General features: G+C 38.7%; 1 protein-coding gene across 4 annotated transcripts; it reads right to left on the bottom strand.

Moving 5' to 3' along the window:
- Window positions 1–2,212: 2,212 nt before the first annotated feature.
- On the bottom strand, window positions 2,213–17,387 carry glis3 (GLIS family zinc finger 3). Of its 4 annotated transcripts, none has more exons than XM_044334661.1 (11): window positions 17,207–17,387; window positions 16,272–16,744; window positions 15,502–15,676; window positions 14,272–15,415; window positions 8,879–9,040; window positions 8,659–8,769; window positions 7,486–7,627; window positions 7,257–7,329; window positions 4,132–4,289; window positions 3,393–3,566; window positions 2,213–3,189 (listed from the first exon to the last, which is right to left on the bottom strand). In XM_044334661.1, the coding sequence occupies exons 2-11, from the start codon at window positions 16,642–16,644 to the stop codon at window positions 3,074–3,076; spliced, it is 2,628 nt and encodes an 875-aa protein (XP_044190596.1). In that variant the 5' UTR covers window positions 16,645–16,744; window positions 17,207–17,387; the 3' UTR covers window positions 2,213–3,073. The 4 variants fall into 4 exon arrangements, with proteins under 4 accessions (XP_044190596.1, XP_044190595.1, XP_044190597.1 ...); XM_044334660.1 differs by having other exon boundaries at window positions 15,502–15,679; window positions 17,207–17,386; XM_044334662.1 differs by lacking the exon at window positions 2,213–3,189 and having other exon boundaries at window positions 3,479–3,566; window positions 4,132–4,264; window positions 15,502–15,679.
- Window positions 17,388–18,027: the final 640 nt, after the last annotated feature.

An 18,027-nucleotide genomic window follows, 5' to 3' on the forward strand; every position in this document is an offset into this window, starting at 1 on the left:
TTATATATGATGTAATATATCTGTTATTAGCACAGTTGAGGTTACAGCCCTGTCATCACATCCTGTTACAAAGGGCAAAATTTGCTTGTGTGTACTCATTCTTGTCTCTGTCTCAACCTCAGCAGTATATGGCTGTTGCCTATTCATTCGTCTTTCTTTCTTTTCCTTTGTATAGTCTTTAAACAGTGTTATGTTATAGGCAGAAGTAGGTCGTAATCCATCTGCATTAATTCAGAAAAAAAATCACAAATAATCATGGAAATTACAATGTTACAACAATCTTAAAAGATGTCACATTTATCTAAACGTGTTCCAGCCATTTCTCATTTCTCAGATTTGAGATTTTAGCAGATTGCATATACTTTGCCCAAATGAAAACGTCTTTTTCTGTTCTAACACTTTGTGTGGAAGGACAGAGTAAAGACAAGGTGGTATTGCTCTTAAAATGAATGCTGACTAAATGCTTGCCACCTGTCAAAAGCCTATCTGCACATTTCTGATGACAGAAATGTATTAACCTCTTTTCATTAACCTCTTATACATCGCTGCTGTTTCTGTGCACAGGCAGTGCCCAGTATGTCTTATTCACCATACCAGATGGCTGAATAGGCCAAGGGTGAATGCCATTCTCAGTTCTTCTTCTGTGCTGTGTATTTATTGACCATCATATTGAATTTTTTTTTTGCCATGATTCTCATTGTCCTACTTTGTTATTGGAAAATTAACCCTTCCTAATGAATACATCTTTATACCCGAATGATTAAATGTTAGCACTGCAGGTGTTTGTTACTTGACTGTGTTAACAACTGCTTCAGGGCTTTTGAATCAAAATGTTCCTTATATTTGTGAAAAACAGTATGTTGTTTAGTTCAAACTGGACATTTACCTTTACTGGATGAGCAATTATTGTCAATAATAAAATTTTAATAATATCTTCTCTTAAATTATTGCCACACTACTTGTCATTTTTATACATTGTGCAAAAAGTGGTGCGTGTTGTGAGAAAAACAGTTTTTGCAGATGTCAATGAAATTACTGAAATATAAAGTATGATACTCATCTACTACAAGTTAAAATATTTTACCACATAGCACAAGGAGGACTAAAAACATGCAGAACTTTTAAATTGGGAATAGTGATCAAAGAAAGACCCAATTGTTAAGAGGTTTCCTATAGATACAAAGCTTAACCTGACCACCTGTGTCCACTGCGCAGCACTTTTTTTGGTTAGCAAACAGATGCTTTTTGGAAAAGCTGTTGTTGTTGCTAAGCAACTACTGAAACCCCCATCTGAAGCATGACACTCTTTTGCTAAAAAAATTATTTTCAAGTAAAACTGTTTGTCCTTTCAGTTGCAAACAAGAAAAATACACTGCTGTGAAGACTGGTGCCTGCTGGACCCGTACAGGCTTTCCATAGTGTTATAATCACATCTGCAATTTACTTTATCTTATTGCCTCCAGATTTTCAGAATATTAAATTATTTATATCGCTAGCAGAAAGTAGTTCCACTGTAATGCCTTTTAAGTTTGTCTTGTTTTGGTTTATGATAATAGAGATGCTGACTTAACAGAGATAGCAATGTGAACAATTAAATTAGTTTATTTATGCCTGCCTAAATGTGGTTTATGGTGCGCAAAGCTGCTGCTTTTTAAAGAATCAACATTTTTAGAAATTCATGTTGCTCAGTGGCAACAACACTTACTATTTGTTGTGTTATTTTTATAGCCACAAAAATATCTGTATATCAGTGGCCTTGTACTTGAGTTACAGAACAACAGGCATAAAATAAGGTCTCTCACTAAGGTCACTCTTCCATTTTTATTGATGAAATGAGTTTCATGGCTCTCTCAATATGTAATATGTATGTCCCTCTTTATCAACTGCAGGATGCTTTGGAAAAATGACACATAGCTTTTGTGTCAAATAAGGAATAACAAACAACAAATGAAGGTACAAATGATTTACTTCTTTTTCTTGATATATTCCAAATATATTCAAAAGTTAAAGCACCAGAGCAGCAATTTTGCACATTTTAGCCCATGTACCACAAATCATGTAGTACATGATACATACTTCAGACTGTTGCTGATCATTTTTCAAAGCAAGCATTAGAGGATTTTATCCTTAAAGTCATTTCACCACAATAAAAAAATCAATTTTTTAAAATTGCATGTGTTGGGTAACCCATAGTGAACATCATGTCTGCTTCTTTTACTTATAGTTGTACTTATGCACTGGATTAAAATGAAGCAATTAAAGAAACTGGCAAAAATAAAAGTAGCTATAATCACTGTGATGGTTTACTCCTCAAGCAAGTTTTGAAGTTAATCTTCGATACTGTATGAAAATGAATGGCAAAAACAGGTTTAAAAAAATCTAAAGCCCCATGCCATGCTTTGAAAAATGATCAATTGTAATATGAAGTGTAGAATTTGTAGTAAATAAACTAAAACAAGCAAAATCATCAATACAAATCTGCCTCATACTCTAGGCACAGGAGCACTCATAGCACATTACTATATTCAAACAACAGGTTATGTCTATGAACATTACAGTGAAATGGTAAGGCTGTCTTGTTACTATAGTTACAAAGCCATGGTTCTAAGAAAAACCTTAATAAATGATCACTAGCGTACTTTGCTTTGATTGCAGTGTAGAATATTGTGCAAAATGTCACAAGAAACTACTTGAAGTACTTACTATGTGTTATACACAAGCTGTATAAAAACTGAGGAAGTAAACATTAAAATCCTGTAGGCTCAGTCATTACTATACATTGATTATGGAGACAGAAGCCAGACTGTAGAGTCAGATTTTACATTTTACATTTACAGAAATTTAGCTGCAAAGAGAGGAAAAAAAAACTTGCACCGAGAATGTAGAGTAAATTTGTTCGATTTCATTGAACCCAGAAAGCTACATCTTAGATTGTTTTATCATCCCTTTATTTTTCTAAGTGAAGCTGCCTCCAGGTTGCAGTGCCATCTTGTGTTCTTCCTATTCACCATTTGACTTAAATAGACGGTGACACAAAATAGTGCAAAGGAGAGAAACCTGCGATAGGATATTATCACCCCTCTGTATAGATGCAGGCGACCTGGCTTGTGCAGTGGTCCACCACACTGAAGAGCTCTCCTTCATGTAATTTTTGATTAGAGGCCACATCCTGCACTTGGACACCAAATCCTGCAGATGCACGCATGCACAAACACACACATTTGGTGCGCGCACCACACACACACACACACACACACACACACGCACACACACACACACACACACAAACATAGAAACACACGGATGTATGTATACACAGCAAGAGTCGTGAAATCCAATGGCAATAAAGTGCTCATCCTAAAGCAATTTTGTTTAGACTGTATTTTCATTACCTGTAATGCAGGAAAGAGCTGTTTGTGAGTTGGTTACCCCATTGGGATTATTGACTGCTGGAGCGAGGCTGTCACCAAAGGCATCAACTTGCATCAGGTGACTCGAGCTGGTCTGTGCTGTGATCCCACCATATTGTGGAGGAGAATATAGCATCTTCATCTGGCCGGGGAGCTCTACAGAATAAATAAGAAAGTCTTGCTCCTTTATCCTCATTGTAAAGTACAACTTTATAGCTTTCTGTGGCTTTTCTCCTTAAATTATACATTACAGAAGAAAAGCAGCATTAGACCCCTTAAATGAAACAAAGTGTGCATCTCAGTCTTGTCAAAAACCCTGTCTTTATCTCAGCAGTTCAAACCGAACTGTGTGTTTCTGAGAACCTCGTCAACATCACTGTTCCTGTCAAGTCTGGGGGGAAAAGAGGTTATATCTATTTAAAGGTACATAGTGTAGAGCTGTCTGATTCTGTCTAACTAGAAAACCACCTGCCACCTGCTACACATCGTAAAGATATACTGCACAATTAATGTGCATGCGAGAAAATCTGTTCAAACAGATTGTCAAACCGCCCACGCGTTTGTTAATAGGCTCTTAAGATGTGAAACTTGCACTATAAACCTTCCTCAGAAGAACCTTCCCTTCAGCACTGAGCTGGTCTGTGCACAACTGTATTTACATCTATGGAGTGAGTATTTTGACAAACCTTGAAGAATACACAGATGATAAACCTCTGAGTACCTGGGTTGTGATCTGTGAGATCAGGCGGCTGGCTGGGCTGCTTCAGATCTCGGTTGTTCCGCAGTGATGTCCCGTTGGGAGGATGCGGGAGGCAGGTGGAAGAGCAAGGCACACACTGGTCCCCAGGGAACAGCTGGTGAGGGGAAGGATCAACAAACCTGAAATATTTCAGACTTAAGTAAATACTCTGCTTGTGGAATTAAGAAAAATAACAATACATATTTTCTATGGTTAAAAAAAAGAATTATTACTTATTTGTAGCCTGTGGATAATGTGCAAACGTCTTTGTACATCTTTGTAATGATTTCCCAAAAAAACAACAACAACAAACTAACAATGTTGAGACTTTTGCTGAGAGTTGTGTCATGTTTCAATGGTTTGATGCTTTTGAGGCTGGATGCCATTAACCGTTTAGGTGTACCTAATATTCTAAATCTGAAAATATTTCTAAATATTTTTCCACACATGAAAACCCCTTAGAAACTAAATGGAACAAATAATGCTGTAAACTTTAAAAAGCCTGTATTTTTTGCAGGGCTACCATACTGAAACACATTCTACTGGTGTTTCCTTTGTTGTGTCCATCCTCTATATATGATTCAATGTGTGATATTTTCCTTAAGAAATAACAAAGTTAAGTAAGACACAATATTATGTATTTTCTACAGGCAATGACATCAACTTACGGAAAGAAAAATCACCATCAAAGGTCATCATACTCTCATTTTAAACCACTTACTGTAGATATCAAAGGTTACAGAAATCAAACACATTCAAGATCACAAACTTTATCACCCTTACATTTGGTAAAAGATTGCCAACAACTGTATTGTTCCAGTTCTATATTTGCCACAGTTTCACACAGACAAAGGCACAGTGAAGCAGCAAATAAAGTATCAATAGATCCATCATGAGGTAATGACAAGGTCTACGTAAATCCGACACAGACTTTGACAATTAACTGTCATCATGTGACTGTCCTAAGGCAATCCTTTACTTGAACACAGAAAACCAATTAAATCTCTTGTTTGATGCAGGTGAGATGGACAACACTGCATGTATTTGAAATGAACCTAACCACTTAAAAGAATGCAGCAAAGCTTCCTCTTTCAGATCTGTGCTACATCCATGTAATGAGGAAAGAATTGCTACTTTCATGGATTCCTTTGCCTCACTTCCTCAGCATGGTGGCTTCCAGCACAGCTGATTTAACCCTTCATTTTCTACATTTCTGCAATTCCAGTACAACAATGCAGTGGTGCAGTGTACTTGTACTCTAAGTAGGATGTATTCTGCTATGAGTCTGAACATCATGTAAAAGCATGCATCTGGTATTGCTATTTGTAATAAAATATACTGTAATCTCTGCACAATACTAAAACAATGTGCCATCTCAAGTGTTTATTATTGAGTTCAGGACAAAATGATTGATGCTCTGTGCTTAGCAATTGATATAAGCAGCAATAGATCCACTCTAGAGGCACTTCTTCTGAAAGTATTTCAGTCTGCACTCTATATACTATGGCCTGTGCAACCATAATTCATTAATAGCATTTTCCAGCACAATAGTGGAAGTCTAAGCCTGCAATTCAGTCCGTCACCTTTTAAATAGATAATGGATGAAGGCTACTCCATCTGTAGTGAGTGTAATCAGCTAAAATAGGAAAGCTTGTTTAACTTCACTGAATATATATTTCTTTTTTCTCTACATCTGGGTTGTGTAGGAATTCCACAGTGAATTATTTTAAAACCCCCTGTCAAAAGAAATGTCTATATCCCAATTTTAACATCTCTGTTGCTCATTGTTACAACATAAAAAAAAATCAAGGGCATTACTTTCAGAATCATGTAACTCATTGTGAAATTCAGAGGATTAAGCTAAATTGAAATATTGTTCAGTGGCCATGGCAGCTGACACCCCTGCTGTGAGGTTTGGCCAAGTAACACATTTGCATGTCTACTTGCCAATAACAAGAATATTAAAGGAGCCAAAGTTTGCTGACAATATACAAGGACTGAATAGGAACCGAAAGGAATCCCAGAAAAGTGTACAGAAAATGGCAACAAGGATTTTACAATCGATTTAACATCTAAAAAAGTAATTACAGCGTCTCTTTTCTCCCACTGGACTTTAAATGGTATTTTTTAGATTTTATGATTCACTTATTGAATTCCTTAGCCGCTCCTGTCGGTGGCTATAGCATCCATTAATACCGGCGGTCGAGACCAATGAAGCAAGGCAAGGTCTGCTTTCACAGGCCAATTGTCCACCCAGAATCCTGCAGCGAATGCTTTGGCCTACTGCTGATATGAGAACAATCACAGCCAGTGAGGAGCCATGAGCATCTGGCTGCTCAGAACGACAGAAATCCTTTATCACATGCTTTGAAGTGTATAGATGAAGGGATGATTTCCTATGGCTTGACCAGGCAAATGAGTTTCTGGCCATCCACAAACTGTAAAGCCTCTTCCCAGCCGTAGCCCACCACCCCACACACACACCAATAAAACATACCAAAAAAAACCTTGAGACTCTTTTATCAGCATGCAAACTAGGACCTTCTTTTAAACTGATTATTCTAATTATGAGCTTATAGCCATGAATCCATGACAACTAGTGTTTAAGTTGATTGTGATTGATTGAAGAGAGGAAAAAAAAAACAAAAAAAGATTTGTGAAGCATTTAAATTAGTCATGGTTTAAAGTTCAAACTGAGCCAACGGGAATGCAAACTGAAAAGAAACTACCACTTGGCTTGCTCAATAAAGCTAACTGCTCCGACCGTTGACTCCTATGTTGCTGCACATAAATAAAAATATAAAAAAGTAACGTGAAAAGGGTTAGGCTATGCTGCTCATGAGTGTGCACACAAACACAGTATGCATTTACAGTACATTACCATTGAGAGGGTTTCAATGACTCTAAAAACAGTTGGAATTCCTGTTATATTATATTCACAAATTGAAGAATAGTAACATAGTTTGAAAGATTTATTTTGTCGATTTAATGCCCAAGATTTTTTTTTATAGCTCAAATATATATAGAAAACTTTATGAACTTTCTGAAGCTTTCTCTCACACTGTAAGACCTACAGTCCCCACAATAACACAAAAAATCCTCAGTACCTGTAATTATCTTGTAAGGAGCACAACAGAGCCAAGTGAGGATTGCTGGAGGAGTCTTGTCCCTGCGGAGCAGCTGAGGAACAGGGATGACAGACACTTCAGGGCTGTCCACCACAGCCTAAATCTAACAGATAAACCTATTATGTGCACATGGTTGCCGGGAGATGTGTTTACGTATCTAGTTTTTACATCACAAATACATATGTGAAGAGCCAGAGCTTAGACATACCAGAGTATGACTCATGAGATGCACTGGAAGATGGGTTCAAGTTGTTGTCTATCCTTGCTAGGGGGGAAAGGCTTGGCTGCAGAGGGTGGATGGTTAAACAGTCTGTCAGTGTGTCCTGGGTCACATCAGCTGTAGATTTCATCTAGAGAAATGGTAGATGGAACATAAACATAGATGTTGGTGAGGAGAATGGTAATAGGATTCTGGCTGATATTTTTTTTATAGCATAATACTAACAGCAGTAATACTCTTATAGTTTTATCAACAATATTACACATTTTAATCATTTACAATGAATAGGTTTTGTTTCATTCATTTCCTGTCACTCTACTACATTTCAATGAAGGCAAAAATGAACAACATTTTTAAATGGTCATTATTTATACAAGGAAGTCATGTTAGTTATTTAGCTATTTGCAGACTAGACAAAAAAAGCTATAGGATGCCTAAGAGGGTTGTTATACAGTATATATGGTATGCTTTCACAGTGGTCTTGGTAAGAAACAAATGTAAGATACACTCCATCTCGAGAATCATCACTGAAATCACAATTACAATGGGCGTTTGTTTTTAATCAAAGTTGTGCATGTGGGAAACTTTGTAAAATGTCACCTTTTTTTTTTAGTAACAACCCACCTTCTTTGTATCTATGGTGACATAACCCTCAGTAGGAACTTAAGAGACAACATATGAGAAACAACATAATTATGTGTATTATTTTGTGACCTAGCCTTGTCAGTGTTAATATACAGTAGGTGGATGTATAAACTGACAAGCCAAGATATTTTCATCTGACTGCATGCACACTTACAGTAGATGTAAGTTAATGAAAGTAAAAGTAAATGACATGTCTCTGTGAACGGTTAAGTTGCAGAGCTTAACAGAATGGGGTGGAGAGTGCATCACAGTGAGTATATACAATACTATCAGCTAATTAGGACAAATGGCTGTCTAATGAAATGAAACTTGTGAAATGTGTTAATATAGATTTCCCTTTGTCCATCATTGTAATGTTTAGGAAGTGATGCTGTGTACGTGCAATCATCACTAATGGTGGACAGTTTTACACCTTCATTGAGTTGTACACTTAGTATAAGTGTACAACTCAAGTAAAGTTTTTCTCAAGGAGGAAAAAAATGTGAATTGTGTTACAGCGTGCATTGCGGTTCTTACCTTCTTCCGTAACTGTCGCTCTTTACTAGAATGGGATTTCACGTGTTTCCTCAAGGAGCTGGGATCAGTGTAACGCTTTGAACAGCCAGGCACCTGGCATGCATACGGCTTCTGTACAGCCACAGAAATATGAGAACTTGCACGAGTCCACATAGAGGCAAACAAGCTTTGAAATACCATCCATAATTGTATGGGTTGTCTATGCAAGGCTGCCACTCACTGTGTCCAGGTGTGTACGCTGGTGTTTAGCTCTGTCACTTGAGTTGCTGAAGGCCTTGTGGCATCCCGGGTGCTGACACAGATAGGGTTTCTCCCCCGTGTGGCTACGCAGGTGGATTTTCAGATTTTCTAGCCGCGAGAAAGCTTTCTTGCAGCCCTCAAACTGTAACCGCATACAAACACAGTAAAAGCAGTTAAAGGAGTCCATTGCAATCAGGTTGTAATAGATAAGTATTTCTACTACATGCATTTAAAACAGGCCTGGGGTTGGGGGACATTGATTTTGAGGTCCTTTACATTTTGGTGTATCTGCTTCATACATCGCAATATTCAATATAAGCTCTACAAGCATCTCCAACCTTATGTTGTTGCACATATACCTGGAGCTATGAGCTTATTAGCTGGAACTCACCACACACAAAAGGCTGCTGACCTCAGTGTGTGGGAGGGAGTGGAAAAAGAAAACCTTTTGAATAAAAAAATTACTGTCATTTAGTCTGACCTGACACTCAAGCCTAACACTAAGAACTAACTGCTCACTGCTAGTTTCATTGTTGGCGTGCAAGCAGGTATAAAACAGCGAAGCCCTGAGAGCAACATTTGGGAGAGACAGGTGCGTTTCAGTTTTATGAAAAGGTTATGCTATCTATTCATTATCGGAACTCCTGGCTATTGTTAGTAGTGAATAGATCCTATTTTATCACTTGTCATTATAATCAACCACAATGCTCTTACTATTAGCCAATTGGTTACTTTGTGAATTTGTACTTGTAATTTAGATGACTGCACCTTTGTGCTTGTCAGCATGCTTTTGGATGTTGGCACTCTGATGCAATTTTACTGGAGAAAAGACAAATATTGTACTATATAATACAATAAGCATAATTAACCAAATATTGTGCACAGCACACTGTGCGAAACCACTCTACAAATATAACACTCATAATTTAAGCTAGTTTAATTAATCTAATATATCACTGGGCAGGCAATATTTGCAAGAATCAAAGTCTCATCATATTTAATTTGAGACCCTTAATGGCAAATTTGCTTAAACATTCAACAGAATATGAATTTTCTATATCTCACTAGTTCAAATACACATTTTATTTTTTTATACTTAAAACAAATATCATATTTTAAGTGATACATCTCTGATGGTGGTGAGTGACACCAGCAGGGGTCAGTGTTTATACACACATCACTGTATTGTCGTTTTTGTGTTTTCAATCCTTTATCTTGCATCACCTTGACAGCAGCTGGTAGCTATCGATTACAAAAAAAAGTGTAAAAAAAAACTGTCACTATTCTTAATACGTTTACAAAAAACTCAAAACTGAGGAATGACTTCATTATATTCATAACATAACCATATTAGAAACATCTTACACAAGGCCTTACTCTGTTACTTCTTGTGCTTCAGGACAATACCACAGTAATACAACTCAACAAAACTGCTCTTTTCTTGCAGTATCATGCGACCACGGTGACTTAACTGCTAAGATATGTGAATTATCAAAGCTTTTCTCTTGTAAGGCCAGGACTTTACTCTCCCTCCTCCTGTTCACAGGGGGCTGGAATGTTCTTACTAAGCCTTATGGGGAAAACACACAGACCATGTCCAATTTTGTTATTCTTCCTCCAAGACTGAATTTTTTACATACTGATACCTCTCAATCACCACCGCCAAAGCCAAATTAATTTTTTTCTTCCCATTAATCATTCACTGATAGCATTCCTTTGAATTCCACATACACGGTAGACATACTCGCCAGTCTTTCTCATCACAATAGAGCTATTTCCTGTCAACATCTATTCTCGGAAACAATCCTAAATCCAGTCTCTAAAATTGAGCATGAAAATAAAGACTTTACCACTATCACTTCCTTGCTAAACTTTGTTTGCTGCAAAGCAAACAATGCAATGATATGACTATGTTATGAATGTTAAATGGATGGTGGTTGAATTCTGGAAGTTCTATAAATTCATAAGGCCTGGGTTTACCAGCGCTGAATATGAAGAATTCTTAACATTTAGTCAAAGCAAACAGACTAAATTGGAAACTGAACAAATAGTAGATTAGCACAAAAAGTGAAAGCAATCTTCTCATAACCCCTTCCCACGCATATAGGAGTAAATATTCACCTGGGCATGCTTTCCAATTCTCTTCTAATACAATAAATTCTCCTTCATGAGGGGATGCATTAGTAAAGTTGACCAATCATAAATATAAAGACAAGAATTAACAACAGAAACCTCTGCCACAAGAGTGCCACAAGAAAAACAGCGCAGACGGAGATAAATCGTCTCTCAGCACCAAAGTGCTAAAATACTGCCAGAGCTCCAGGACTAGCCAGGGGTAACTGTGTAACTCTCTTTCTCTGTCTCATGAAGCTCTCATAAAGCACGGAGGGCTTTTGAGTTGGTGGTGAGGGACGTCTGGGTTGAAAAGAAAGCAGCATGGCTCCTCAGTGTAGATCAGTGTTACAGCCAGCCTCTGACAGGTCCTGGCAGGTACTCATGCCCTGGCTGAACAATGACAGCTGCAGTCTGTGCCAGCAGAGTCTGTCCAGTGCCCAGTCTTACTCTGAGGTCAATTCATTCTGAACTCCACTCTTCCCTACCGCAACAGTGATATTTCTAACCTCTTCACTCTTTTTGTTTCATCCTGTTTCCTTGTACTGTATAGTTTTGGCTTTTCAGTCCCTGTCCCCATTGACTAGTGCATTCCTAAATCTTAGGAAGTTGCATGAAAAATAATAGTTTTCAGTGACTCCAAATGTGGGACAAAATGCTAACAGACAACAAAATAAATCATATAAAGCTTTAAATATTTAAACAATATACATAACAAACTGTCAGTGATTGTATAATTACTGTGCGATCTTTTTAATATTATCTAGTGTAGAAGACACTACTTGTGACTGTTCATGAAACTCAATAAATGGCTACAATATGTTGTAATATGTATGTGGGTGATTTATCACGATCAAAATGTTACTAAATAATTACAATAGTCTCCATGCTAGGAGTCATTATGTTTATCAGCAGCCTGATTTCAGTACAATGTCAGAAGCTGTAATGTGAAAATGTATGTCTGGTGGTGAATCATAATTTTCTTGTGCCAAAATGCAGTTCCCTCCAAACAAAGTAGGGACGACACTTAAAATGTTGTCCAACCTGAAATCTTATCAGGCTTGTCGTCAGTGGTATTAGCAAGGATTGAATTACAAGCTCCTCGTGCAGGGAAATTTAGAGGATTTGGGAAAAAAATAAGATTTCATTTGAATTTTATGCAAATGCATTCATTGATCATAAAATGGTTAATGCTTACTGAAAGGTAATAGAAAAAAATGAAACATTTTTGGTATTTTCAGTGTTGGAATGGTAGTAAAAAACATGGCAGAAGTTGGATACAAGCTAATAATGGCAAAGAGCATGTCTCCACTACCTGAAGATAGAGTCCTGGAATTAGTAAAATGGAAATAGCCCAGGATAATATTAAATATTGTCCAAAAATCATAATTAACACGCCGACTTACAAGGCCAGTGGGAATCTGTTGTTTTGGTTTTGCAAGTTCAAACAACGCTTTTCAAACCTCATATATTTAAATCACAGTGACACACGCAAATAAACTGGTGAGTCTAGGATATGTTAACAAACTGTTCAATCATCATCAAACAGATTGTGAAATGACAGGTACAAGTCTGGGCCTGCCCTATATGTTCACTGTGTAACAAGAGCTGCCTCATTGTTCTGCTGCTGGCTTGCACTTCATTTATCATGCATCAGTTTATTCACCTGCCAATCATTTCCTAAGAATAACTGTGCTCTACACCTTGGACAATTGTGTTATTTCAAGTGATGCTCGTTTTCTCTAAGTATTAAAGTGCTTTTAATCTAACTGTTCTGAGAGATTCAGAATGTTCCTATCTAGCATTTCTAGCACAACTTCTCAATCTCAGTGGGAGTAGAAGTAATCACATGCCCAACCTCATGCTAGGTCTGTGAAAATGCCTGCACTCTTGACATAATGTTCAGACTTGACCTTAAGAAAATCCACATAGAATCAAAATGCCTCATTAAAGTCCAGGAAAGATACGTCTAATGTGCTGCCTCTTTCTCTCTTTGCTTTTCAAATTTGTTTTGTGTTTCTATAATTACTGTATGGCAAACACAGACAGATGCCACTTGGTATACATTCTGTTTTTGGCAATGGGTTGTGACAATGTATACTTCCCTCATTATTGAATGGATACATGGTACACAGACCCATCCAACACTTGCAGCCCCATGGCAACAGAGCTGGCTTCAACTAATAAGTGAGTATTTTGGTACAAAAGGTTGACTGCAGGTATGCATGCAGTTAATAATTAACTTGTTGAAAGCATATAATTGACTTGTTGAAAGCAGAAACACGGAGTATGTTTGGCTAGTCGTTTGTCCATTATTCATCTAAATCTAAGTCTTTTCCTAGTGATATATATATATATATATATATATATATATATATATATATATATGTATATGTATATGTATATATATGTGATATGCATATGATCTCTCTCTCTCTCTCTCTATATATATATATATATATATAGAGAGAGAGAGAGAGAGAAACAGGGTCTCTACAATGTGAAATCTCTTAGATTATGTTAAAAAATAATGACAAGAAGAGTTATCATTAAATTGCAACATATCTGAAAGAACTATATCATCATTCTTGGAGACACAAGTCTACTAGTTCATCAATAATGCCAATTCTTTGGCCACAGAAGCAGACCTGTGGAGAACCAGACTATGGGGCATCACCTTCCCAGAATGATGGCCAAGTCTGCCAGTCGGTGGCCTGGCAAACCCCCTGCTGCTGACAGGCCCAGGCAGTAGCTACTACAGAGCCATGGTGCCATGCCAGATCTAAAGTGCTATGCCTCCTTTGTGCTGATTTAATAACTACATAATTGAGTTAACACCCATGTCAATTATCACAGAGGTCTGCTAATTACTCCATGGCTAAACTTAAGAGGAGAGAGAGGTCATATTTCTGATCTAAACATTGGCATGAAGGCATTTACGCTAAAAATGACTTTTTTCTGTAGGCTGAGGTGTGAAAGCCTTAAACTAGATACCGTGGGTTTGAATGAAACACTTAGAATTGACCCAAGTGAGTCCCTTACATTCATCATGTTCCTGCTTTGACTGCATTCACTCAGCCTCCTCACAAATAAGTAAAAAAAAACATCTGATTGAGAGGGAGCTGTGCTATCTGTGTATTGAAGGGGAGATAACCAGCGGAGTCTTCTTTCTAAGAGGCAGAGGAATAAAGTATTGTATGAAAATAAAGTATAGACTTCAGTTGCATGAAACAAGACACAGCTGTGATCTGCATGGTGTACCGTGCACTTGTTGGGTTTCTCTCCTGAATGGACCCTCATGTGGATAAGAAGCTTGTATCGGGCATTGAAGGGCTTGAAGTTGCGAGGACAGCCCACCCAGTAGCATGTGAAATCCTCAGCTTTCCGTTGGTCCACATGTAGCTTCTCTATGTGCCTTACCAGCTCCTCCTTTTGGTCATAGACTGCACTGCAGTCTAACCACCTGCAGCAGTGGGCCCCATAGTCTTCCAACTCTCCTTCTTCTTCCTCCAGCATTGGGACCTGGGGTAAAAAGCTGACCCCATGTTTGGGAGGAACGATGGGAGCCTGGGTAAGAGGGTCCTGAGAAGGGGTCTTTATTTTGCAGTGACGCCTGGGGAGGTTGATGTGCTGATGGGAGTGGTAGGGTGGTGGAGGCCCCTGTGGAGTAGCAGCTTCATGGATTGTAGTCAACAGGGCTGGCTGAAACTGTAAAGGTGGCAGCATGTTGGTGGCCGTTTGGCTGCAGCTTTCTGAAGTCTTCTCTAGTGCCCCTCCTTCCTCTGGGAGGCACTGCTGCTCCACCACCATGTTAGCCATCTGACTCTCCAGACCCCCTCCCTCTTCAAGCATCTGCATACGGCCACACTCTGTCTGTGGGGCCAGAGCCTGTGAAGAGCTTGGCATGCTGTAGGGATGGGCCTGGGGGATGCAGCGACCTCTCACACCCAAGAAGTGACCATAACCCTCAGATTGGACAGGCGAGAGCGTGGGGTGGGAGGCTGGAGAGCTGCGGGAACCATTGATATAAGCCACAAGTGAGGTAGGCGAGGTGCGTATGATGGAATTGAAATCAATACCCATGACATCTGACAAAGGCGACATGGAGAGAGCTCTCTTCTTAGCACGAGACTGTCTGGGGCTTCCGGCATCACCTGAAAAAAGGTACGAGGGCAGGGAAGCAGAGGTGCTCGTGCCACCTGATATGGTCGTGCCCGACATGGCTGTGCCAGGAGAAAGGCTGAGCTGCTCACCGCCCTCACTGGCCTGGGTGGAGCACTGAGGTAGTCCCAGGGGAGGAAGGACACGGTAGCCATACGGCCAATCATGTCTGCCACTGAACATTGACTGGGTTTCAAACAGACTGAGGGTAGTGGATGCCAGGGATTCTCTGGACAGTAAAGATCTGAAACAGATTGTTATTATACACTTTAGTAACACTCTTAAGGTTTAGTGAGCTCATCATCACATGCTGTTATTGATATTGCCCACCTGGCATCAGTGTGGGGAACCTGTACACTATGTGGATGTGATGGGGGATGAGGTGCTACAGGCCGTGCAGTATACGGTTGACCTGTGACATCAGTCATGGGACTACTGGTCACTGTCAGGTTAGCACCAGCTGGCTGCCCGAATACTTCTATGGTGGGCTCAGACACAGAGCAACCTGCTGTACACAAAGCCTCAAAATGAATAAACAGAATATCCACATTGGAGAGAAATGGTTATACATAATTCCAGCAGAGCAACAGACTTTAATTCACATTCCACACATCCAAGGACACCAACAAATTTAGTCAGTTATAACTAATGTTTATACAGTAGATTGTGGAATTTTCCTTGCCAACCTCAGAAGGCCAGAGACACTTTCTGCTCTGTTAATCACCAATGAGCTTTTCACCTCCTTCCACTTTTCCTCTGTAGAAAATTTAGGGACCAGCTTCATGCTTGGTTAATTATCAATAAATAAGAGAACACGAGGTCTAACGAGGAGACTGTAGGGGTGGGAAGAGCACATTGAGAATAAGTGAAGTATAAAGATGGTTTCAGTGAAGTTGAGAAGTCTGTATACATCATCACTATTATTATTATTTAATGGGTTGTGTGCCCTGATGTCTCAGTTAAAATAGGGACAGATTTTGTTTGAGCATGAATACTGCAGTATTAAACTACTGCTCTGGAGAGTAAAGTTACTCTTGCATTTTGCTCACAGGCCCTGGGTTGATTGGATATTTGTAACCTTTGTTGACCTTTGTTTTTACCTTTGAAGCTGTTGTTAGAGGAGCAGAGTCCTGTCTGAATGGTAGTCGTCACTGTTGTGGTTGGAGGATGAAGAGTAGGTACTTGCTGGTACTGAGATGGAGTCGGCATTGTTAGATGTTTCCCATTGATCAACACCTGTCTGTGGAGGCTCAGGGCTGGCAGGACAGCATGGTTTTCACTATGTTTCCCAGAAGCTAAAGAGTGGACAGTCCCTCTTTTCACTTTCTCCATCCCAGAGGAGGGACTAAGATTAGACTGTTGGGGGGAAGACACGGGTATCCTGATGGATTGGGACTGATGCCCTCTGATCACACTCAGTGATGAGGACACGCTACACGGAGACACCAGGAGCTGACAACCCTTTCCGCTCATGGCTGATATGCAGATTTGTCAGGAGCTCTGTGCCCATGAAGAAGTCAGTTCAAGTAGTTGTATTTTCTTTACACAGGAGCTGTTAGTCCATGGCTCATAGCTACAGTAAGAGATGATTCAAACACAAGACAACATGAATTATACAGTCCTCAAACAAGGAAGGCAGCATCAGCAAAGTATGGAATTGCAAAACAGGAAATGTAATATTAAACCACATACAGTCTTTGTACTTTGAACCCTAAACCTGTAGAAAAACACTCAAAAAAGAAAAAAAAGTGTGTCTTGTTTGTACTAGGATAAAACTATTTCAGGCTTTAAAATATATCAATAAATGCTTGCCAACATATAGGCTACCACCATAAGAGAATACAAAACTTTAAAAAATCATAATACAATTCTGTGTTTTCAGTATTAGCCATATAAGTAGTAGGGACACAAAGTAATCTAATAAGAATTTAATATTAAAAAAGTCCTTTAGGACTATTTTCAAACAGTAAAAAAATGTGACCTTTGCAGACAAGTTTTTCTTCACACTTCTATTGTCGATGGCTTGTTCACTCACCTATTGTTGTTGTCGCAAACACTTTTCCCAAAGTGACATGTCAGGATGAATGGCTCCTTCAGTCCACCGAGCTGTGAATGTAATCTGGAGAACACCAGGAGGATCAACTGTCGTGTTTCTCTCAGAGTTTGTTATGGGTGTGCACTGAGCAGAGAAGTCACGCCTCTGAGGAATCTTTTCAGTTTGAACGTCCCACCTCACTCCTCTGTTTCCAGGAACTTCTTTTCTTTCCCCGATTACCCTTTTGCCCTTGACACGGTTTTATGTGGACGACGTCATTTTAAACTGAGTGGACCTTAACAGTAAATAATTAAAGTTTGTTATGTCATGAATTTCACAGGTGTTCCTAGCTTAGTAATACATTCATAAGGATATTATTTTTAATAACTAATTAATTTACATTTCTGGAAAGAATCATTTTAAATCCCTACTTCCTTTTTTGTGCCATTTCTACTTACATTTGCCTTTCCCCTAATTAAAAAAAATGCAGTTATTTAATACGTTGCATTTTTACAGTGGCTTCAGGCTATATGATGTAACTGCAGCATTAGAAACAACAAATCTGCGGTGGTAAGGTAAAAGACTTTTGGGTATAAAATAACTACAATGTTCAACATCTTGCACATATATAGTGATCCAGCGAGTAAAGGCTTTAGGGAGTGAATCCTGCCTCACAGTGGCCTAGCTTGATGATGATGAATACATGTTAAGTGTACTTTAATCTAATATATTCACATGTTTTTATTCTTAGTAAAATTGAAAAATGTTAAAAATCTACTCTGAAAAGGAAGGAAAATGTAATCAATCAATTCATTCTGCAA

This window comes from Thunnus albacares, chromosome 18, assembly GCF_914725855.1.
Source record: "Thunnus albacares chromosome 18, fThuAlb1.1, whole genome shotgun sequence".
NCBI classification, from domain to species: Eukaryota; Metazoa; Chordata; class Actinopteri; order Scombriformes; family Scombridae; genus Thunnus; species Thunnus albacares.

Bases quoted from the DNA above. Each gene is read 5' to 3' on its own strand.
- glis3 (XM_044334660.1), bottom strand. From the start codon at position 16,644: ATGAGCGGAAAGGGTTGTCAGCTCCTGGTGTCTCCGTGTAGCGTGTCC. The intron at 9,041-14,271 runs GTACACCATGCA...ATGCGGTTACAG, and splicing joins AGAAACCCAACAAGTGCACG to TTTGAGGGCTGCAAGAAAGC. The intron at 7,628-8,658 runs GTAAGAACCGCA...CCATTTCTCTAG, and splicing joins AGCGACAGTTACGGAAGAAG to ATGAAATCTACAGCTGATGT.